Here is a 25,361-nt window from a genome sequence, read left to right as displayed (position 1 = left end):
GAGTTGCAATTGGTACATTTAGTTAGGCTGAAATATTAAGAGGAGGCTCATTGACAAATAACTTTACTACGACTGGTTAATCACCTGTGAACATGATACCCTGAACAGCATCAATTATCCAATTACATAAATCATTTGTAATAATAATAATTAAAAAATAATTAATTGCATTAATTAACGCTTTTCTCTGCATTCGAAGTGCTTTAAGGGGGGAACTTCTCAAACACCATCACTGCGTACTGTCAGACTGATGAAGCCAATCAGCATATATGGGGATGATTAGGAGGCCATGATGATGGACAGAAGCCAATGGGAAGATTTGGCCAGGACATCCCTGCTCTTTTTTTAATGACCACAGAGAGCCTGGACCTCGATTTAACGTCTAATCCGAAGGACGGTGCTTTTTGACAGTATGGTGCCCCCGTCACTATACTGAGGCATTAAGACCCACACAGACCACATGGTGAGCACCCCCTACTGGCCTCACTAACAACTCTTCAAATAATGTAATTACCATTACATTATCTTCAGTTTTGCATTTCAGCTAAATGAAAACTTTAATTCCATTTTCAGTAATTTAGTAAAACAATCACTAATCGGAACTACTTTATGCACAATATGCATCTGACAGCCCTAAAATTTGGTGGGATTAGTCTCTACCTGTCCCTGCCACCTCACATCCCTCCCAAAACCTCATCGCTCACACCATCTTGTATGTTTCCCCTGGGGTGTGTTAATCCTGAAGCTTGACCAGTCAGCACAGCAGGACCTCATGCCAAACCCTCTGTAATGACATCCAGACTGGCATTAGTCAAAGTCCTACTCTTAATTCACTTTAATCTCCACCATAGAAAAATGATTGTGTGTGTTTGGGAGGGTGTGTGTAGTGGATCAGTACAACACATGGAAGTGGCCCATGGCTTTGTGATGAAAATGGAGACCCCCACCCCCATGTGGCCCCATGTGGAGTGTCTCTTCATTCAGGCATAATCTCATACAATTAGACACATGAAATACAATGAATCTCCCAGAGTGGTTCAAATGGGCTGCTCTGCAAGTGAGGATGGTGGTTTGGTTTAAAGCTAGTTTGGCTTGTACTGTACATAACTGAGGCCCTCTATCATATAGTTATGTTATGTTCTGCTCTCTCTTATAGGGTTAGTTCACCCAAAAATAAAAATTCTGTCATTTACAGTATTACTCATCCGCATGTCATTCCAAACCCATAAGACATTCGTTCATCTTCAGAACACAAATGTGTTTTTATGTTTTTAACACACATCTTTGTAATGAAATATGAGTTTTCTGTCCCTCCATTGACAGCTACGCAACTACCACTTTCAAGCCCCAGAAAGGTACAGTAGTAAAGACATCATGAAAAGAATCCATGGACTTCAGTGGTTTAACCTCAATATTATGAAGCGACACGAGTGCTTTGTTTGCACAAACCCCCCCCCCCATAATTTACCACTTTATTTATAAAATATTAATCTCCAGCATGCGTTCACGAGAGTACCATAACGCATACAGACGTTGTTACGTGAACTCGCGTTGGAGATAACTAGAATGGTAAATTGGGTATTTTTGTGGCAATAGCCAACAATACATTGTATGGGTCAAAATTATCGATTTTTCTTTTATGCAAAAAATGATTAGGATATTAAGTAAAGATCATGTTCCATGAAGATATTTTGTAATTTTTTTACCATAAATATATTAAAAATATTATTTTTTTGCACCCTCAGATTCCAGATTTTCAAATAGTTGTATCTCGGCCTAATATTGTCCTATCCTAACAAACCATACATCAACGGATTGCGTATTTATTCAGCTTTCAGATGATTTCAATGATTTAAAAAAATTAACCATTGTGACTAGTTTTGTGGTCCAGGGTCACATTTGTGTTCTGAAGATGAGCGAAAGTTTTACGGGTTTGGAACGACATGAGGGTGAATAATTCATTTTCATTCATACATAATTCATTTTTGGGTGAACTAACCCTTAAAGGTTTTGAGAATAGATGAACGCTTCGCTATGTAATAATGTATATATGGTGACCTCACCTTACTTTCTCATCAAATGAGCAAACTAGAAGGATCATGTGAAACTGAAGACTGGAGTAATGATGCTGAAAAAATAATTTCGCAATCACAGTAATAAATTACATTTTTAAATATATTACAATAGAAAAAAAGGTTATTTTTAAATATTTCACAATATTACCGGTTTTACAGATTTTTTTTCTTTTTATTTCTTTTTTGACTTTTTATTTCCAGAGCCTTTTGTCCCATGTTCTCCCTGTTATTTTCTGTCTTACCTCTAACATCTATAATAATATAATGGTCAAACAGAAAAAAAAAAATATATATATATATATATATATATATATATTTTTTTTTTTTTTAATAATCTCCTATCCCAGTTTAAAATGCAAAGACATTTTCAGAGTTTGATTCCCTTGAAAATGATAAACACTATAAATACATTGCTGTGTTTGTTTCAACCAATAGTGTAAGTTTGGGGCGCGTTTATCTGTTTGGCTAACCAATGACAGCTGGCGGTATAAAAGGAATCCTTTTGGGAAACATTTCACTTAGTTATTTTATGCCATTCCTTTGGATATCATTTCCATCACAGTTAATTTAGCAATATGTGTGTCATAAAAGCAAAGATGAGTAAAGTTTAGAGCAGGTTGACCACAACCCCCCATTGACAAGATGACAATGATGGTGTCTGCAACAGTCGGTGTCTGAAAGGACCATTAACTCTCTGTGATAGCACACATTAAGCTATGAGAGGGTAATTACCACAAAATGGACAGATTTGAGAGAACATGTTGGAGTCAGTGGATCTTTTACACCGAAAACATGCATAGCGGATTTGCTCCCATTCGTTAATGGATTCAGTATTCATATCTGTCGAAGATAAGCATGCGTTTCTAGTAATTATGTGTAGTTATATGTCCCAAAAAAAACAAAAAAAACATTTGTAATCATAGCCGATAGTTTTCTCTCAGTTATAGAACATTGTGCTTGGATTATTCCAGTTAGCAGTGGATGCATGTGAATTGTGCTGTTGACCGCTGGTGTAACGAAAGGAGACTGAGAAGATCATCACACTTCCACCCCCACGCTCACGGCCCCCTGCGGGTCAGTCCAGCTGGCCAGTGCTGGAATGACCTATGCAGAGAGAAAGAGAGGTCATGAACCAATGAGGTGTCCATCACCCTGATGGTTGTAGTCTAAGCAGAGCCAACCTGGCAGCACCACTCAATGCTGCAGAAACATGCTCAAGAAAACATATCACATTGATTTCACCATTAAGAGATGTGACATATAAGAACTATTGATTTCAGTGGCTTTGGGAATTAGCTCAATACTGAGATGATGGTGTCACTGAACGCACAGAACCGTTGCAGCACCATGTGCCAGTTAAAGTAGTCAAGCTGTTCAGATGTGAAAGGTTATCTCCTGTGGCAAGCAGAGGAGGTGCCAGAACAATATGAATCCAATAATTTGTGGTGCTTGCTTAGAGGTAGAACAAACCCCTGATACGTCAAACCATGTGCATGTTAAGAAGATGTGTGCTATTACTTGTGATCAAATATGCCAAAAGCGGCAGAATGTAAGAGACTTGGGGATGAGTTCTTGTGACTCACCTAGCAACCACTCCAAACATCATGACCACCACCACAAGATCCTAGCAACAACCATGAACACCGTAGCACTGGCCTGGCAGTCTCTTAGAACACTCTAATAACCACGTAGCAACACCCTAGCATCCACCTGAACACTACATCAGCTGCATAGCAATGTCCTGGCAACCACTTTACACATACAAATAACTATCTAGCAACCACCAAAACACCTTAGCAACACCCTAGCAACTACCCAGAACACAATAGCACTGACCGGGCAATGTCGTAGAACACTCTAACAACCACGTAGCAACACCCTAGCATCCACCTGAACACCAAAACGGCTGCATAGCAATGCCCTGGCAACCACCCTTAACACACAAATAGTGTAAACCACCCTAAACACCATCTAGTAACCACCAGAGCACCTTAGCAACACCCTAGCAACTACCCTGAACACCATAGACTGGCCTTGCAATCTCTTATAACACTCTAACATATAGTAGCAACACCCTATCATCCACCTGAACACCACAGCAGCTACATAACAATGTCCTGGCAACCACCCTAAATCTCCTGTGGCAAGCAGAGGAGGTGCCAGAACAATATGAATCCAATAATTTGTGGCCCTTGCTTAGAGGTAGAACAAACCCCTGATACCTGAAACCATGTACATGTTAAGAAGATGTGTGCTATTACTTGTGATCAAATATGCCAAAAGTGGCAGAATGTCAGAGACTTGGGGATGAGATCTTGTGACTCACCTAGCAACCACTCCAAACATCATGACCACCACCACAACTGCCTAGCAACCACCCTGAACACCACAGACTGGCCTGGCAATCACCCAGAACACTCAAATAATATAGCAACAACCTAACAACCACCATAACACCACAGCAGCTGCATTTCAATGTCCTAGCAACCATCTTGAACACATTAAAAACAACAACCTAGCAACCACCACACCTTTGCAACACCCTAGCAACCACTCTGAACACTATAGACTCGCTTGGCAGAACACTCCAATAACCATGAAGCAACACTCTAGCAGCCACCAGAACACCATAGCAACTGCATAGCAACATCCTGGCAACCATCCCAAACACACTTAAAACAACTTGGCATCCGAACAACCACCCAGAATACAATAGGAACTGCATAGCAATACCTTGTCAACCATCCAAAGCACTTTAACATCCTGGTGCAAGTTTTGCACAAGTGAACAAAACTCAAATATAATTCAGAAAATATATATTCAAATTGATTCATATGACCACTGAAAAAAAAAACAGATGTAAATGTTGGGGACAGTTTAGACTCCCACTATTGCTTGGTTATCATGTCTGCTACCCTACACTAGATGGCACACATGCTTGGGATCTTCCCTCTTCAGCTTGGATGAATCCATGCTTTAAAGATTGGCACTCCATCCAAAATGCCCAAGAGTCACATTCATTCACTGAGCAGTAGTAGTTAAAATCATATTAGACACACTTGAATTGACCACTCTAGGACAGTTCATTTCATCTGTGCTAGATTTAAATCCGCCCCTCTCTACATTAATCCCAATGGAAGAACCAGCAGGGCAACAAAAACTAGCTACAGAAAAACATTGGGGGGTTTTGTAGCTTTTTCCAGTGTTCATTAGAATATAACGAGCAAAATTGTTATTTATGTCTTAATTAGAGGTGTTTTCACAAGAAAAAAGCAGTGCTTCCTTTATTCCTTTCCTTTAATTTCAATTAGAAAATAATCAATAGTCAAAATAAAATGAGAGAAATTTATTTTTCTAAAGCCACGAAGTCGCTGTCAAATGAACAGACAACTTGCAAAATAAAAAACTCAGCTACCCAGATATCACCATTTTCAGTCACATCTAAATCAATATGAACTTGAAATAACTCAAAACATGAATGATGAGAAGGTATCTATAATAATAACAACTGAACTGTTAGTAGTAACATATATAGACTATTGTTGTACGGAAAAATTTTCCAACCACCACTGATCTCATTATGAAACTTATGTTACAGACCGTCTGCCCGTGCCAATGGAAGTTACACGAGAAGCTCTGTAAAAATCTTCTTTGTCCATGTTCAGTCATGCAACTGGCTGCAATTACCTTTGATCTTAAGTCACATGACTTGCAGAGCAGTCTGAAAAGCATTAAATAATTATTAAGCATTTCTCACAAGCTTAAGCTTTAACTGGTTCCCTTTCTTGATGCAAATGTCTGCTCTTGGATCCCAAAAAGGGATGTATAACATACTACATCCTGAAACAAAAGACATCAGCCACTGTAGAAGGAGGGGGCCTCCTACCCCAATACCACTGCTGCATCTAATCGATTCCACGCAGTTGTTAAGCACAGCTCTCGTTTATGGTAATTAAAGCCTCCACACTACATGGGGTAAGGTTGACGGAAAGGTCCAAGACCATTAGACTTCCTGTTTTCCAAATCGGCTCGGGCCCAGAGGACCCAGCTGCAGTCGGGGTGAGGGAATGAGGAAATTAGGGATGCAAATTTCTCCCCCCGTCGCAAACACATTCTCAGGGGGAAAGCTAATGAATCAAGGCTAGCTGGTTAAATGTGGATGGGGGGACTGCAGTACACCTGCCTCCCCCTCTTTACACCCTCAACTACTTGTGATGGGGTGCTAAGAGAAAGAGTTGAAAGCAGCCGCTACCAATTCAGATGTTCTCTTTTCTCTGCCTATTCAGGGGTATACAAGTTGATTCAAGACTGTCCGGGGGAAAGCAGAGACACTGCGAGAATTCTAATGGTACATGCTTTGAAACAAAAAGTGGCATCAGGCCGACAAACAGAGAACCAACAGTAGCTTAGTTAGTGTGTTACAATAATATACTGTGACGACAAAGCACTGGGAGAATGGAAGCTTCCAAAGGAATGGGAGGACTCTACTGTACGTATATTTAGCTCAAAAGAGAACACAATAAAAGAAAGGCTGTAAAGTGTGTTGCATTCTAATGGGATACTTTCTAAACCCACATAAAGAACTTGTCAAATGCTTGCACTGGCAAAGTCACACCTCATTTAAAGGGGTTTAAAAATGACCGTTTATCACAGGATGAAAGATTAACAGTAATCTCATAATTACAGTTGGCGTATAATTGGGATTTATGGGGCCCTCAGATGTGGCTCTAGAACTTGGATTGTGATTTCATGGTCTTTATTGTTTAGAAAAGATTTGGGACATGCAATAGATAACTGTCCAACAGATAGATAGATGCCATCTAAGTACAGTTTCCTGGTTTAATCCTCTCAAAAACCAAAATGTTGACGTTTTGAGAATGGGCTCACACAGAGTCAGTTAGATCAGATCACATATCTTAATGAAAAGTAGTAAGTAATGCATGCTAACCCTAATGACCACATCTTCTGGATCTGCTCCAAATCCATGGACCTCTAGAGTCTCCTGAAGAGGTGAGAATGCAACTGAAAGAATCTCAGTTCCAGTATTTAAAACATCGTGCAGAACTTCCAATACATTGTTGCAGAGTGTCAAACCCAATATTACAACATCTAGTGTTTTCTCTGAAATACACTACCAGCTTAAAGTACCTTCTAAACCCAAGGCTGCCACAATGTCTCAACAGCTTAAAAGACTGACAGTGTCTTCCTATTGAGTAGCTGACTCATAGCCTGTCAATAGAGAAGCTAATAGGGTGTAGACTGGTGCTTACTGGAACCATCTATGGCCTTTCTGAGAATGCTGTGAGAGCAATAAGTGAAATGGACTAACTAAATGGATGTCAGAGAGTGCTAACAGCTCTGAAGACAATTTTTTGGTAGAACTGCACCACTTTTCTAAAAGGTCTTGTCTGGAAAGTGAACTGTGCCAAACAAAGCACAGCATGGTGCTCTTGTTAGATCCATTGGTCTTTTACAAATGATGGTCGATTTCCATCCATAATCGTTTTTATTTTCCATGTTTTATTACCAGAGCCGAGGAACAGATGATTTTTAATTGGTTAATTAAGGCAAACTAGGTGACAGGGATCTAAATAAGGCCAAATTAATCCCATAGGGATGTTAATGTAGTTTAATGCCCTAGCATTGTGCCAGAGAAACATTTTTCACTACTTGGACAAACTGGCTAATATTTTATTAACAATACACTGCGATACTCTTAAATTACTCTGAGTAGGAATTCATTTCAGACACATTTGTGGTGTTGGGGAAATTGTATAGTTACCCGCTCCACCACCACAAGTTTGTTTCATTTCAAGTTTATCCTATGACTCTGTGTCTGTGTTTTTCAATTCTAATTCCTTTACTCCATTCAGGGTGCTTGGAGACAAAGTGGTGACCTCGACAACATGAAAACAGGAAGACATGTATACACGCAAGCACAAAGCATCTGGTCAATGAAGGGACTCTTAAATAACAATAGAGTGTCCTGCAGATGCTTCAGCCAAATGGTAGAAGACACACCAAGGGAAATGTTAAGACAGACTGGCATATCCGCACAAAATCACAATAATATCCTTGGGGGATAACTACAGAGGAAGAAAACAGTGACGCTCTGGTCTTGTGCTGGTGTTGTTTCCAGAAAGTATTATAAGACTTCCTTATCTTTCCTCACTCATGTTGCAATCCCATGACACTTTTTGCAAAATCATGCAAGAGGCTGAACTGAATCAGAACAGCTGAGAAATTCTAATGGAATAGTCGCCAGTAAAAAAAGACCTACTGCCATGACGAATCTGATTTGTAGTTCAGAGATATTCAGCCAAGAAAGAAAAGCAAAGGGAAATATTTATCACAACACCAAGACTGGGAAAATTGTAGTGACATTTAAACACAATAAAGCCAGGCTGCAACACTGCATCCACCCTACCGGACACAAGTTTTGGGCCATAACGTCAAACATAATGTCTTTCTTATTGTGACGATTGGAAAAGATGGCTTCCTATTCATGAATGCATCTGACATGGCAAAGGGAAATCCCCTTTTTAAAATTATTTTAAGTCGTATAGCTCTCAGAGGACTGCAATAATCTGTTGACAATATGTTACTGTAGTAGCTTGTAGTCAAAAAAATATTTCAAACTGATACACTTAGAGAATATTGCCAGTTCATGCTATCAAGCTCATTTGACAGCATTTGTGACAATGTTGATTACCACAAAACAATTTTCAAATCATGACATATTTTCTATTAAAAAACAGGTTATTCTGAGGCATTTAGAAGTGAAAGTGCAAGTGAATGGGGCCAAGTTGGCTGTTTAAATCATCAGTTGTTTTAGGGTCATGGAAAATAAGATGTGAAATACAAATTTACTCAGAAAAGGTTTGCACACACTTTTTTCCATGGTAAATCAAATTGCATATATCTTGTGTCCATAATACCGAAACAGCATTTTTACATGTATAGATTTGGACAATTTTATTACATTGTAAAAGAAGGCATCCATTTCCAAAGGCCATTACTTGACTTAATCATGATTCTGATTATGCTAAATATCTTCCTGCTAAGTGGAACAGTTGAAAGTTAACTTAAAAAAAAGTTTAAGTCCCCCCCCCCCCCCCCCCTGCAATAGTGCAGAGAAACCTCCAACACCACAGCTGCATCTCTTGCAAGGCTCTCAAGACTTAAGGAGGTCCAACCCAGCTGTTGTTGTGCCCAATTACTACGACCAGCAGACACATTTTCAATGCAGACAGAGTTGTAAAAGGAGGTCCATTTGGAACAATGTTTTCTTGCCAAAGATTGAGCACAAGTGTTGCTCAATTTCTTATGAAGCTCAAGGAGGCAAGAAGTGGTGCAATGCTGTTTGACAAACAAAAACATCATAACTCTGAAATGACCTCAGGCCAAAGTGATCCCATCACACCATGTAGGGTCAAAGAGACCAGCTGTGGAACTGGAGACCATGTGTGGAGGGAACACAAGATCAACCGCTTCTTTCCGCTTTGGGGCGAAATTATTGCTTTTAACAAGGACTCTCCATTCTTCTTCTTAAAGCAAAGATTAGGAGATCTGACTGAAAGCAGCAAAGAAGAATATTTGAATGCATAGTACGCATACAGAGTTGTATTCAGCAGAGAAGACACAACAGTAATTAACCTATTATTCTCAACGATTAAAGAATTTCTAAAATACTCCTACTGTATGTAGGGGAGACCATGATAAGATGAGTCACTTTGATTGAACAGGGTCATTGATTAAACAGGCTTTGAACTTTATAATTGACTATAATCATGGATTCAAGGTGAACCAGTTCTAAATCTGTCCAACCATGCATGCCTGATCAAACTATGACTTTGTCACCTGTGTCCCAAAACAGCCATCATTTTGCTAAAGCCATTGGTAATGGATTAAAGAGAGACATTGGGATGTTTGAATTTATAATTGCTTGTGTAAAGATGTGGTGCCATTGACAAACACCACATCTGTGACAAAGATCAACAATATTATGACCTTAGCGTGTAAGTGTTTACTCTAGACCAGTTGAGTTTTTGAAGAATTTGAGCGGCCTCACTATATAGTTTTATACATTGGCAGCTATTGCTTAATGGGCCATTCACAGTTGATCTGAAGTAAATAATTTCAACAAATTTGGGGTGATATTAGCTTTAGAGACCATTGGCAATGTGACAAAAATACAGTAGAGTTTGTTTGGATACAAGTACAGCACCACATACATAGTCACCTCAAGTTTCATTGCCTGGGTTTGTAATCTGTAATACTAGAGCAATGATAACTTTAGTCACAATTAGTGACTACTGGGAAAAGAGTTGATTTCTTGCCCTATATTCACCCAGGCAAACCCAAGATATGTCCTCACATAAAACTGAGAAAAGCTTGTTTTAAGTGTTTTAAGCAGCCAACATCCAGGATATACGACAGGAAAACCTAATGGTGTTTATGTGGTGTTTTCTAACGGCTGAAAAAAAGCTGTATAATGGCGGGGGCCGTCTCAACCGCAAAACAATAAGGCCTTCAAAAACAGGACTGTCCAACTGCTGCGCATAAACCACCACTTGACTTGAAAAATAACTGGACATTTGAGCAAAGACCAAAAAAACAGCTCTCACTTAACTGACATAAAACAGGCTAAATATGTGCATCCATCCAAGAGTTGACTATTTTACATGGAAATGTCCTGGAAAGTATTGCTCTTTTGAGAGTTATTTTACTTTGCTTAAATATAGGGCTGCTTCCAGCTCTAGTTTGTTGACGACTAAAACTCAGTCTCTGCTGAACAGGCAGAAACTGCAAAAAACATAGACAAAACAAATAACCAAAGATTGTTTTGCAATATGTCTTATTGTTTTAAGAGATAAACAATCATTATTTCCATGTTGCATGCTTGCATAAAATGAGCAGATTATTTCCACTCCTCCATTTTGCAAACATACAGAAATTTGATTGGGACTTAGATTGCATTAGTCGCACACAGCATGCTGATGCAAGGAGATGTTGGTCATGACTGTAATCACATTATGAATCTGTTGGCCATCAAAACAGTACACAAGTCATTGACTCAGTGCCCACAAAATGGAGATGGTCAGGTTGTGCATGGTTTCATGTTAACTGTGTTTCTCAAACCAAAACTTGATCTTTATTTGTGGTTTCTCTTTCAATTCCTGTTTTGCTATTAAGTGCAATCTGGTCATCAGAACCATGTTTTGGTCAACAGACAAAAAGTTATGTTTAATTCTATAGTATATAGTATATACCGTATCTATACATTGGAACAGCACTATAGTTTGGTTAGCACAAACTATTGTATACATTACCTCAGTCTTATATTTATGCAACTCCAACTCCAAGTACCACACATGACGCACACAGCAGAATCAACTCACCTAACACAAAGTGAAAAAGTGTACCATTTTAATATTTTATACCTTGTATAATTATACTTGTAGGCATTTGATTTGGATTAAATACACACAGTATATACTGAGCTTTTTGCAATGCTGGTTTCAATGTTGGTATTGCCTTCTCCATGAAGGATACATGTTAAGTGTCATTATAATTTTACTAAAACAGAACATTGAAGATATAATTATGCTGTCTACCTTTTAAAACTTTGGTGTTGGTCCAGTGACTTTGATGCCTTAAATTGCTGCCTACGTAGGGAGGTCACTAGGTTTGGGAACAGAGAACTAATGATGACCTCCACAAATAAAATATACGCCTTCCTTTATACATTTAAATAAAAGCTGCATGCATAGCTGTATGTCTGTGGTTTCCCTTGAGATCAGCTCTTACACAACCAGACCTGGTTGGAATGAAATCATGCGCACTGTGAAGAGGAGGCCTGCAGCATGCTGGGATGTCAGTCAGATTGACTTTAACCCTTGCGACAATTTCCTGGCTTGTCATGCTCAGGAAAACATAATATGCACAGCAAAACCACTGCATATTAGTAATGGTTTCCCTTTAAAATGGGCTGCTTGAATTAACAAACCCATTTCCTGTACATTATCATTTCTCTAACTGCCCAATGCACCGGTCTACAGGCAATTTAACATGGACACACATTTATCGTGCATAACAGCCCAACAATATCACATTCAGGAAATGAGGAAATAGTGTGCCATGACTTACAAAATGCTTCCAGGTCATTGTGCCTTGTCCTAAAGGAAATGAATATGATTGACTGCAGTCTTGACACGAAACTGAGATAAATGTATTGTTTTATTGTATCATTATAATTAGGCTGCCAAGATCAACTTTTCTACTTTATTTTGTAGATCAGTACACACACAGTAGCCTCACCCTGAATGTGGCTGTCAGCAGCAATCATGTCCAGTCTAGTGCTACTGCAACCCAGATCTCAAGCCAGGCAGAGATGGAAATTATGATGAAGAAAAAGATAGCAGTAAAGTGCCACTGGAAAGAGGCTCTCAGCTCTCAGACACACACTCCAATAGCAGAATGAGACACTGAGAATAAATTGTCTCATTAAATTAATAATAATGTAATATGTAACAATAATGTAATAATAATGTAATAACAATCTAATAGTGTATATAATGCGGATTAAAACTACATACAAGTTAAAACAAAATTAACTTCTATATTATTTAGCACACATCTTTTAGCAAAAACGAATATTCAATGCAAAATAATGGAGGGTGGGGCTTGGTTTTATTCATCAGGATTTTACTGGATTGTTAAAAGAATTTACAGGGACATATTATTGGTTAAAACAAAAAAAAATTTCTGCACCTTTATTTTTTGCAACCTGAGTCTTCATTATCTTCATGTGCCGTTAATCCTCATATCCAAAAGCTATGCTACACGGTAGGATATTTGGTTTGATAAAGCTCTTATCAACACAAAGTAAAAAGCATCTGTCAAGTTCCTTATGGTGGTGGTTGAGGAGAGATTCTCTGATATGATTGCAAAGCGCTTTGGGTGTACAGTAGTACATATGAAAGTGCTATATAAATGCCTCATTCATTCATTCATTCCTTAAGTATTTAGAAGACATGTTTCGGTTTTCCATCTGATCTTAGTAGTGATTCTCTTAACTCTCCACTGGTGGCTCCCCATTTTCACTGTCTAATACCAAAGGCATCTAAGCACTTAAGCAGAATGTTTCCATATTTCCAACTGGAGACCGAATTTACATAATTATAAAGTCTTGGCTTGACTGGCCAGTTATACTGATCAAACTATTTTGAACTGTATCAAAGATGTTGCTTGGTGGGCAGCGCTCATATTTCGACCAACTACGGTGCTGCTAATGCAGACATGACCTTGTATCACCTATCTTAACATTTCCTGATCCTCTTCCCCCTCCTTCTTTCTGCTGTTTCCTGCCTCATCGCCTACCAGATAGCTATCATTAAAACTTTAAAAATAGCCAAAATAAAACAGAAATAATCTATTTTGTATTGGGCAGTACTTCATATTGTGATTGCAAAAAAGAATCCCTCACAACAAACAGTGCCACAACAACACTTATTGGAGGCATGGTGTCTTTGGTGTAGACATGGCATGTCGTAATTTTGTTTTGTGGAGTCAAAAGCAGAGGCAGTAGCCAAGCAATACTAATGCAGTCAGTCACACATGCATGTTTCAAACCCCAGAGGGAAGCTTTGAACCTTTGCTTGCACGGCTAACCCTGGTGGGCAGCACAAGCTAAAGGAATCAACAGAAATATATGGAGGTCAAGATGTTGAAAAGAATATCAAATCCGGATCAGCCGTACAATATAAGACCATTTTTTCCCCAATTCCGCCCACCCCCATCCCTCAGCAGGTGTTGTGCGGCAAGGTCAAAATAAGCTCCAGGGAAGGAGGGGAAATGAGTATAGCTAATAGACTGAATTCCATTTTCTCATATCTCAACTCAATGGATTCACTTCACACCACATATTTCTGGCTGCTCTAACATATACAAAGCAATACACTGAGACACTAATTTGGAATTTAGACTATTGTTCAGTGTCAGACTGTTGAGAGAGAATTTCTAATTGCTAATCACACTCAAATCATCACTTACCATGTTAAATATTAAAGTATCATGTGACTACCTAGCAAGGGAAGATGACTAAACAATAGCTGAGCGCAAAGGTAAATAAGTCAACCGCACTGTTAATGTATTCTTAAATAAAAACAAAACGCACAATGTTCATGTGTCGTTGCCATCTCATTCTGAGTCACTGACCTTCTCAAAGAGTGTGACATCCCTATTATTCTCTTTTGAAGTACCCCGGTAACAGAAAGAGGGAGAGGGAAGGGGAGAGAGGAAAAGAGAGGGGGACCATCTGTCAACTGCCCCAGAGATCAATGGCACCAGCGGCAAGGCTAAATATGTTGCCCACCATGACTTGAAAACAATTCAACCCAGCAAGGTTTATTTTTAAGTTCCCACAATGACATCAAACATAATTTATTTTACTGTTTCTAGTATTAGTTTGTTTACATTATTTACAATGATGTGTGCTGAACTGAGGCTTATCATTGATGTAGAATATCTGCAAAAATAACAATATTAAATCAATGTAGCCGTCCAAACCAGCAGCTAAGGACACATCCTGAAGATTAGAGCAGTATGTCAACTCTACTACAACCCATACAGAAATGTAATATATGTAAATATATGTAATTTACATATATAATGTCAGTGCCCATGTATGTCTGCTGCATATATGAGAATATATGCAAAATTCATATATATAAAAGACATAGACATATATGAAACATATATTTCAAAATATAGCAAAAATGGCCGTTTTCATGTAAGTGCCATATATTTTCCAGTATATGCACATAAATGTTAAATATATGTAAGACGCATATAGGTATATATGCATATATGTACTTATTTCAATGCATCAGTATCACATGCATGTATGTTTACATACATTTATTAAATATGTGGGAAACAAATATCTATGTCACATATTTATACTTAATGTTGTCCATATATGCGAGAAACCAATGCTATACTGTAATATATGCAGATATATGGTATCATATATGGATGAACTCAAATATTTTCTTCACATGTTTGGACACATAAATGTTCATATATGTTGCAGGCATATATTGTGTTCTCAGATAAGTCAAATAAATGTATAGATATATGTCATGCTATTTAAAATATAAGTACATATATGGCCATATATTACATTTTTGTATGGGAATGGTAAGCCAAATATACCCCTGGATCAACCCCTACCCCCCGATTGGAGCGCAGATTGGTCTCATCCAATACGTGCACAGATGCAAGGCATGAGCTTGCAATGTAAACAAAAAGGGATGCAGCGATTGTTCAATGGAACAACACAGTGTTTGAAATGAAATCACTAACATGCAGATGCAACTTTGAGCCAAGAATAGATGTATGAATAAAGAAAATTTGCATAGTTATGTGAGCAGCACAGGATGAATAAGAAATAGAAAGTGAGGTGGTTGCTAAGCAAAGCAGGGCTGGGTTGAGCTATAGAGGTGATGCAGGATCCGTCAGCCAGGCAGAATTGCTCATTCCTCAGCATTGGAAGCGGATTAGTGGATCGTATTATTACTTACCCAACATCTGACTGAAGAGAAGCTGCTCCAGGTCCCCAAGTACTGTTACAACCAGTTCAGGGTCCACCTTTAGGAAGGTCTTGTCTCCTTCCTCTGGTTCTGGTGCATCTTTGCCCCCTCCACCTCCACCTGGTGTGGCTGCTGCCGAGGTGCCATTTACAGATTTCTTACCATTAGCCTTAGCCTTGCTGGACAAGATCTCATCATCCGACTTGCTATCATCTGCCAGCTCTTGAGCTTTGCTGATGGGTTTGACCTCAGCGTAAGGACCCTTAGGTATCCGACTAGGTTTCCCCAGCTTGGAAGGTGGGTTAAAGGGTTTTGGCTTTCCTAAAAACAGTGAATGTTCTGACTTGGAAAGATTTTTGGAGAGAGGGATACCCTTGCCAGGACCCCCTCCGGCATCTTTGAGCTTGGCTGACTTGTTCTGACCTGCCCCAGGCTTTTCCATGTCATCCGACCACTTGGGCTGGTACAGGTGCATCTTCTTTTCAGCGTCTGTAAGCACGCATAGATTGGTCAAGGACTTTTGCTTGCGCAGGTTGCTAGGAACTGGAAGACGACCCTCAGAGTTTCCTGCTCGGTAGACCTTTAACTCAGCCCGAGGAGTAGCCTGTGGGAGCCCTGACTTGCCCCTTTTCGCAGCCATGCCCCCAACTCCTTTGGCACCCGCCTGGCCTTGAGGTGTCTTGGCTTTCGAGGTTTGGTCAGCCTCAGTCTCCAGATCTACTCCTTGTCCTCTTGGGCTACCCCCAAGCATTCCTCCTGCGTGAAACCATGTAAAAGCATCAGTGAGTCAAAACGTTTTACAATCGAGCAAAAAAAGAGACAAGGTGCAAGGTTTGCAAGCTCTGTCGCTTGCTGCCAAATCCTTATCACAGGGAGAACTAGCTCTCTCACAACACATACAGAAAGACCAGTCAGTAGATCCTGAATTGAAGAGGTAATCCGTGTAGCTGATGTCTTTAGCATGTAAATCCAGCATCTGGGTCCTCTCAGTTAGACTAACTCAGTTGCAGCTGCTCTGGTGCTACCCAGTCACTCATTTTATCTCTCTTTCTCTCTCTCCCTCTCTCACTCTCTCTCTTTCTCTCTTTCTCTCTTCTCCCTTCAGCAGTGTCTCGCTGCTTTGCTGTGCAGCAGCAGAATGACAGAGAAGACAGACGCAGAAACGGTCCCTCCCCTTGCTCCCCCGCACTCATTCAACCACACACACCCTCCTCCTCCTCCCGCTTCTCTTCTGGCTCTCTCTCTCTCTTTTCCTCTTTCTCTCTCCAACACACCCACTCTAAAGATGCTATACTGCTCCCCTGCACAAGTGTTATCGTATGAAGGATCTGTGGTCTAAACCGTAGCCTGTCACCATGCTTCCTTTACTGGCTCTCTTTGGTTCACTACAATGGACTGTTATCATAAATACAGTAATGTTTTCACTGCAAGGACATAATCACTAGTAATATTATGCTGTCAGACTTGTGTTGATTTTAAGAAATGTTACATTATGAAAACTGATTTAAATTACTTTTTTAGAAATTCTAGGAGCTTCTGTAAAATTGTGTTTGCTGCATGTTTATTACTTGTTAGAATCTTAAACCGTCTGTAACGGCCATGACCGGAAGCATCCTACCCTTACAAAACTTTCATAATTCATTTTCGCATATAAAACATGGCAGAGATCTTCCATTCACATACCTACATTTTGTCAGTCACACATTCCAAAGATAATTTGCTTTAGAAAGGAAAATTCAGTCATCATCTACCCACACTCAAGTCACTCAAAACTGAACAAAAGTTCATTTAAATAATTTAGCTGGATCTAAAAAACATAATTTGTGACATGCTAAATTGGATTTGAAGCTGGATATAACAAAAATGATTCATTAAAATTATCAATAAAAAATAATAAGTGTTTTCTTTTTTTTCTAGTCAAATCTTTTAAGCAAAGTTTACCAAGATTGTCACTGGTGCCCTATCTTATTTTATTTTTTTATTCTTTTAAATGACACTTTGCATGACACTTCAGGCTATAAAAAATAGACAATTAGGTTCTGGCTCTGGTGTGACAGTGAATTACCCCCATAAAAAAATGATTGAGCTTCGGAAAGAACAACCGGCATTCTGTCAGAGGATGGACCTAATTTTTCACCAGCGTTTGGAAGGACATGTCACAACAGTACGATACACACAAGACCGCACACAGTTCCTTCCTCTGAAGCCGAAAGGGATCTAGCCGTGTTTGAATCAATTTTGAGAGTGCTCTACTTAGTTCTGTCATTTCATCTCAACAAGGCCAAGCTCTACCAAACAGACCATCCAAGTGGAAATAACTGACCTCATACAACATCTTAGCTCAAGGACACTGGGTTGATAAAGCAACTCAATTTATCATTCTCTCTGTAGTAAGTCTCTTATTAAGTTTGCAAATAACTGTTGCTATTGCACTTAATAACATAAACTCAACTTATATCTCAACATTTATCATATCATCAATCAATAGGCTCAAGTAGAGTGCATGCTTTCAGGGTGGTGCATTACCTTATCCATTAATTAATATGCATAATACCTCTGTTTCTTCCCATCATGCACTTAATGCACTAATTCCTGATGGCAACTTAAAAACCAGTACTAAACGAGTCAATAAGAAAATCGCTGAACAAAGTCTATGAAAGTTTCTGATATATCTTTGCAGTTTTTAGGCGGAAATCCAAAGGGCAAACGGAAATATTCAAATGCAGCAAACAGCTTTAAAGGAGAACAGTGTTAGTGCTACCCTTTAGAGACCGTTATGAACAGTATTTGAAAAAAAAACATAATATTTGCATTCTACTGGTTAGTCAGTCATTTAAATGTCTGGCCCTTTTTGAAGACCACAGAAACATTTATAAAATGCATTATACAACAACAATAATAACACAAACTACTCTTAATATATTCTGAAGAATTTCCACCTAAAATGGTCTGTTTAGTTTTTAGAATGTTGCTATGAATTTGCCATGCTCGGGGTAGTTGCTAACGTGTTGCTAGGTAGTTGCTTGCTCAAAAAGCCTATCTCAATGATATTCTTGTCTCTAAATATGGCATTGAGCTTCAGTGCAAGATTTTTTGCTTTATCATAAGAAAGTAACAGTACATGATTTAAAGTATCATTCCATTTTATAAAACAGTCCAGGAACTTCTAACTTCGTATTTCTAATGTCAGACGTGATTCAAGGAGGCAAACATATCCAAACCAGCAGGCTAGTCCAAAGTTCCTCCCAGTAGAGACATTAATGTCACACTAGATATAAAGTGGAAGGAATAACACACAGAGCTAGATCTGTTCATGGGGAAGCCCTTGCTTATAAACAGCACTCTGTTTTGACCGTGGGCTCAAGATAGCGCACTCACGTAAATTTCACCACAGGTCGCCACATCGTCTCTTACTTGTCGGGCTCCAAACACTGAGCCGACTGTCCTGTGCTGAAGACCCAGACACCATTGCAAAATTGCTGGACAAACTTCAGAGTAACTCAAAATTTAGCTTGAGTCAAACATTCAAAGTCCAATTATATGACGCATTTGTCATTTTGTAACTTTCCAAAGAGATTGCTGTATAAAAGTGTCTTGTCAAATGTGTATCAAATGATTGTATGTGGAGGGAGTTTCAAAAACCAATCCTATAAAATGTATTAAATTGTAAAATTAAAATATTATTATTGGATATATTAAAATTAGCTGGTAAAATACTGTTAAAATATATTTTCTATAAAAATAATATTATAAATATATTAAATATTAAAAGGAGACATTTTGGTGTCTCATGATTACTTGTACATTTGCCTACACTGTATTTTTTTTTTTGTAAATAAAACATTATTGTTGTATGTTTTACAAAAAAAAGAAAAAAAAGAAAATCAATCTACTTTTTACTACCATTTCTTTGTGAAATTACGAAAACATTTCTGAGTGAAAATAGTTTCAAAGTAAACCCTACATTTTTTTTCAGTGTATAATTGATCTGCCTTGAAATCTATTCTGTAATTTCCCCATGGGGAGAATTGAGACACTGCTACTTAAACAACTTTCCAGAACAAGACTGCACTAGAACCTTTAGAGAATTATTTTATAAAATTAATTTTTCCATCACCGTTACCATGACCATAAGTGTCCAAAATTCCCGCAATATAGAAGGCAAAGAAAGCAAAACCTTATAAGTTGATTATGCATTAATTTCATTCAGCTTTAGCCAAAAGTTCTGTCTAAAATTCACATAACACTTAGTTGAATAAATGTATCTCTTTGGCTAAAAGTAAGCATATCTGTTTACTGTTTTCAGTTGTTAAACCTTTCTTAAAAAGGAAAAGGTTATTACTGATGCACGGTTAAACTACACCACACCCGATTATGACTCAGTCCAAGGGCCGATGTTTCCAAACAAAGCCACAGAGACCAGAGGAACTAGGAGGAAATCCTCTCTACAATCCAGACTAATGCTGGGCCATAGATTCATGACCTCTACTTCATTGGCTACCTACTCATGTGTATTCATCAATTCCTGTAGTATCTTAAACATACTACTCCCTCACATGCTATACTTCTTTTTATGTCTGTAAAAGATGGTTATTATAGGAAATAGGAAGCACATTTCTCTATACTGTCCCTCTCAGCAGTGTAAAGTGTCAACGGACCATGCTATCTCTTTTCAAATAAACTGCAATGTTCTACTGGATTCAAAAGTACAAGATGACCTTAAAGAAAAACACTCCCGCAGGCTGTCAGGCAATGTTCTGAGCCAAAAAAATTACCCTTCCAGAAATGAAAACATTTTTTCTCAGGCAATCTGCAAAAAAAAAAAAAAAATCCTATTCTATTCTATTCTATTCTATTCTATTCTATTCTATTCTATTCTATTCTATTCTATTCTACTCTATTCTATTCTATTCTATACTATAGTATATAATATAAGGCCCTGAATGGAGTCATCTCTGATTATCTTATTGGCCTACGTGTTACAAGAACATTTGCATTAGAATGCAATTCTTACTTTACGATTAGTGCCAAACTATGATGTCTGCTCCCTAAATGAGCACTGCTCACTCAATGGGCTTCCTTTTCCAAAGCACTGACCCAAAGAGACAAAGCAGGCATGAAATGAGCCGGACACATTATTAAAAATGTCTTAATGCGTGTCCTTGTGCGACTCTTATACAGTAGTTTTGTCAGGCGTAGGTTGTATAAGAATCGCATGGCAAAGGAGTAGAAAACAAAATTGTCTTTATTATAACTCACTAACTAAAACCAAAGTCCCTTTAAGACAAGTCATTTCACTCGGCGGCCATCTTTGAAACGCCTCTCGGGCATGAAAGTGGAGCTCCTATCTCTTTGAATAGGGAAACATCAAATTCTCCAAAACTGTTCATTAAGCTTACGATTAAATTTGAAATCACCAATGAAATCTGACGGCAACTGTTTCTAAATGCTCGAATCATAACAGAAAACAAAATTTTTCAGGCTCATTCAAGCTAATGCGCATGCGCAGTAGAAGCTTGCGTCTGTTTCTATAGGAACCAGAGCTTCTAACGGCAGCTGAAGTGACACGATGACTTTACCAATTGGTGATTGGCTCTAATTTGAAGGCGGGACTTATTCCGCCATATTGAACCTTGCACTTTTCCCCATTCAAAACAATACGAGTGACGTGCCTTGTTTTATTCTATAGTCTTTGCTAAAACACAGGAGATCGCTGGAGAATAATGTAACACAATCACTTAAAGGGGTGGTAAAACACGATTTCACTTTTCTAACTTTAGCTAGTGTGTAATGTTGCTGTTTGAGCATAAACAACATGTGCAAAGTTACAGCGCTCAAAGTTCAAAGCAAAGGGACATATTTGCTTTCAAAAAAACAATTTCTAAGTACTACAGCAAACGACCGGTTTTGGACTACACGACATTCCTCCGGGTTTGCTGACGTCAGCATATCCCATTATTTACATAAACCTCTCCTCCGAGAATACTTAATAAGCGGGGCGAGGCCATTTTATATTGCTGTTTTGGAGATGAGTTGTCGCAATGGCGTCGAAACGCTGCTGTTATTTTCATCCCAGTTGCAGGTCCACTTTGTTCAGCCTTCCTAGGGACGAGGGAGTTAGGGATCAATGGTAACAATTTATTTTTAACTCGGTCCCTCATAATTATGACCCAAATCTTGCTCTCTCTGCTGCACGTTACGGAGGAAAGCTTTCACAATCTTCGCGAGCTCAATGCAGGATTCGCACAACGGCTTGTGCTGAAAGATGGAGCAGTTCCAACTTTAAGAACAGAAGCTGTTGTTTAGGGGCCACAACCTGTAAGTATGATTTATTTTTCGTCTATGTGTTTTCCTGTAATAGTTCGTATTGTTAATTGTACGTTGTAGCAAGGAAGTAAACAAATGACAACGCTTTTTGGCTCTGCTGGTTTGTTAAATGCTCATTCATACTTAACGTTATCCGACAAACACCCAACGTTACAAACTTTTTATTAACCCTCTGAGGTCTGCTATCACGCCGGCGCGATAGTCTCGCTTTTTTTCTTATCTGTGCAAAAGAGACTCAAAATACTCTGTTGATTTTAATCTTATGTGTTAGTGTTATACATCATTCGATCATGTTAAGTGTGTATTTTTTGTGTGTATACTCACAATATAAACAAAGTATTGTGCTTTTAGTCAAATAAAGAAAAATAAACATGATCCTAGTTTTGCCTTCTCTCTGTCAGTGAAGTCCATTCTGAAACGCGTCCGAAAATTAACTGCATTTCCGCGAATACTTGTCATACAGGCACGAGTGTTTTTCCATAATGAAGCTTGAACTCTCTTCTTTTAAATGAATTAATTTATATTTAAAAAAAACTTGGAATTAGTGTAAATTATTCTTTGATTCAAACTTTTATGTTTATCTGCATGCTTGTTTATCTACAGGCATGCTAAACATGGTTCTGTGTTTGATTTGGCAGCCGATGTTTAGTGTTCGTTTTGGGTTAATAGTTCTGTCGACAGATATTTGTCTACAATCGTTCTAAAAATACAAAAGTAACGGTGCCATACAGTCAGAAACGATCACTATAGATCCGCAGTCTTTACTCAAAAAAATCCCTTTGAGGACTGTAGTATAATTTGTTGGATCGTTTGACAGCCGTTCTTGAACAGGTTCTGCTCGATCATCTTCACTAACGTTTCCCCGGATCCGATTGGTTTTATTGACGCCATTGTTTATAATACACCAAAGCATGAAGTACCGGTAAAGGCAAGGGCGTGACGTTTCCGGAATACGTGCACTAGACAGTTAGCGAATCACAACACACTGAGCCAGCTAACCAATCTGAGCCCATTCCGTATTTTTGAGGGACTGGCTTCATAGAACCCGGAAACCATCAGACCGTTTTTACAAGGAGGGACAGAGCAGTGTAGAATAAAGGTGAAATATATGGAAAATAATGCAATTTTTAAAAAACGAAGCATGAACAAATGTTAAAGTGCACCCCACAAACACAATCAAGCCTTCGAAAAAATACGTTTTACCACCCTTTTAACATAGACAATGGAAAACAGGAAACTGAAGGCTAAAAGTCTCCCTGTAGTCAATAATTTTATCCCTTAAAATTCATCTTTGATCACCAAAAGACACAAAACGTTCCTTGAAAAAAATGTCTTCATGCCTTAAAATAGCTTGAATGTAACCGCACCCATGTCTCATTTAGTATAGCGGGGCGCGGGGCACAACCCAACACATTTTGGTTTTGGCTCAATAATAAAAAAAATAATTAGATTAGATTCATCTTTTTTTTTACACAAGCAACATCTCTGCTACAAATGAACACTTAACGTTTTTTTTTTCTAAGACCTACCATTTTCGTACAGTTTCACTGAAAGTCACAGAAGTGCAAATGTTACAACTTGCCCCATATGCGGGGTTAACTGTAACAGACAGAGGGGTTACATAAGGCATTGTGTGTTACATAATTCAGTACTATTTTATCTGTATAGTTTGATATTTTTTGTACATCTGTATAGATAGATATCCATACATCCATCTCTCATCCAATCATCCTTCTAATATGGATCAATAATATGGATAGAGATATATGAAAGGGCTGAACAGTTTTGCAAGCAAAAAATAAATAAATAAATAAATAAATAAATAAATAAATAAATAAATAAATAAATAAATAAATAATGTAATTGCTATTGAATTATATTTGTTTGCAGCTGCTGCATGCAAAATTATTATTATTAATAATAAAAACGACCTCAAAATTACATTTTAAAGGGTTTATTGCATGAAAACAGGCTTTTTAATAATAATAAAAAACAATTAATCAATGCTTAGTTTAAAATGTGAAAGATAATCATACTTTGACATTTAAATTCCAACATTGTTTGTGAAAGTTCAACAAAGTTAAATGTGGCAAAATGAATATAAATAAATAAATACTCAATTTATTTATAGTGTGGCTCCCTGTTTTCATTTCATTATCGTTGTACACTTGGCGGCTTTGTTGTGACACTGTGCAAACTACCTTGGTTACAAGGTATTTTGTGACGTCAGAAACACCAGTGATTTCAAACCGTGTTTTTGAGATTGTCTTTGATTCACTGCTGTTTTAAAGAGAAAATACTCAGCAATGGCGTTGACTTATGAATTAGCACATGGTTTGTATTAAAGCATATTAAAAACACCACATATAAATATAAACAACATTAAAAGCCACCACAGGAGGACTTTAAATACATGGGGATGATTGACTGAAATAGAACAGGTGTAAACTAATTAAGAACCATGGAAACTATTTAGCAAATCAAGCAGGCAAAAATGGGAACAGAACACAGAGAAAACAAAACCAAATTAGATTACATGTGACAGTGGAATCATGAAATGGAAGTGATGTAAATATCATGTCTGTCACTGAAGCCTTCTATATCTTGCTTTGGCAAACGGCGATATCCCGTCTGTGCAGCTGAGCCCTAATGTTTAATCTCTATCTGTGTCTCTGCCATGGTTGGTTAGCCCCGTTTTGTAGGACTAGGATGTACCACTGTAGCATTGTTATCTGATGACCACTGTGATCACTGGTGACTGATGGATGGCTGACCTCTTGTTATCTGACTTGGTGCAATTTAAGGGTATTAAAGTGAAAGTGAAACACCGTAAACTCTTAAAATAAAGGTTCAAAAAGTGGATTCACATGTGATTTTCAATATAAGAACCTTTTTTGGTTACCCAAAGAACCTTTCAGTGAACAGAATAACATTTCTAATAATCTGAAGAACCTTTTTCCACTAAAAAGTTCCTTTTCTGCAGTGCTGTTAAAAAATCCTGTGCTTGGAGGTTCTTCCTACCATTGATGCAAGTAAAGAACATTTATTTAAGAGTGTAGTAATGTGATAAAATCACTCAGATCACCTAAGCGACCACATAGCCAGTGTTGATTGTTCATTAAAACAAAAACCACTTTTTTTAATTGAAATTAAGCTGAAATAAAATATAAAAATTAGATGGACAAACTTAAACTTAAACGAGAATGGCAAATGATGCCTTGGCAACTACTAACTGAATAAAATAAGTTTTAACTTATTTAAAAGTTAGTACTAAAATTATGAAACTAAAACTAAAATAAAATAAAAAAATATATATTATAATTATTTAAAAACTATGGAAGTTTGTTTCCACCACGGAATAAAA

The 25,361-nt window shown here is 38.0% G+C and overlaps 1 protein-coding gene across 4 annotated transcripts in view; it reads right to left on the bottom strand.

The window, feature by feature from the left end:
• The window catches only part of nav1a (neuron navigator 1a), a 151,701-nt gene that overhangs the window by 107,933 nt on the left and 18,407 nt on the right, over positions 1-25,361 (bottom strand). For all 4 annotated transcript variants that reach the window (XM_077204731.1, XM_077204732.1, XM_077204729.1 and 1 more), the window contains exon 4: positions 15,662-16,426. In XM_077204731.1, the coding sequence (XP_077060846.1) occupies positions 15,662-16,426 (765 nt within the window). The remainder of the gene's footprint in view (positions 1-15,661; positions 16,427-25,361) is intronic.

Source organism: Siphateles boraxobius, unplaced genomic scaffold (genome assembly GCF_051911475.1).
Source record: "Siphateles boraxobius isolate OS27281-9 unplaced genomic scaffold, OSU_SipBor_1 50, whole genome shotgun sequence".
In the NCBI taxonomy this organism is placed as follows: Eukaryota; Metazoa; Chordata; class Actinopteri; order Cypriniformes; family Leuciscidae; genus Siphateles; species Siphateles boraxobius.
This window is presented reverse-complemented; position numbering and strand designations above follow the sequence as displayed.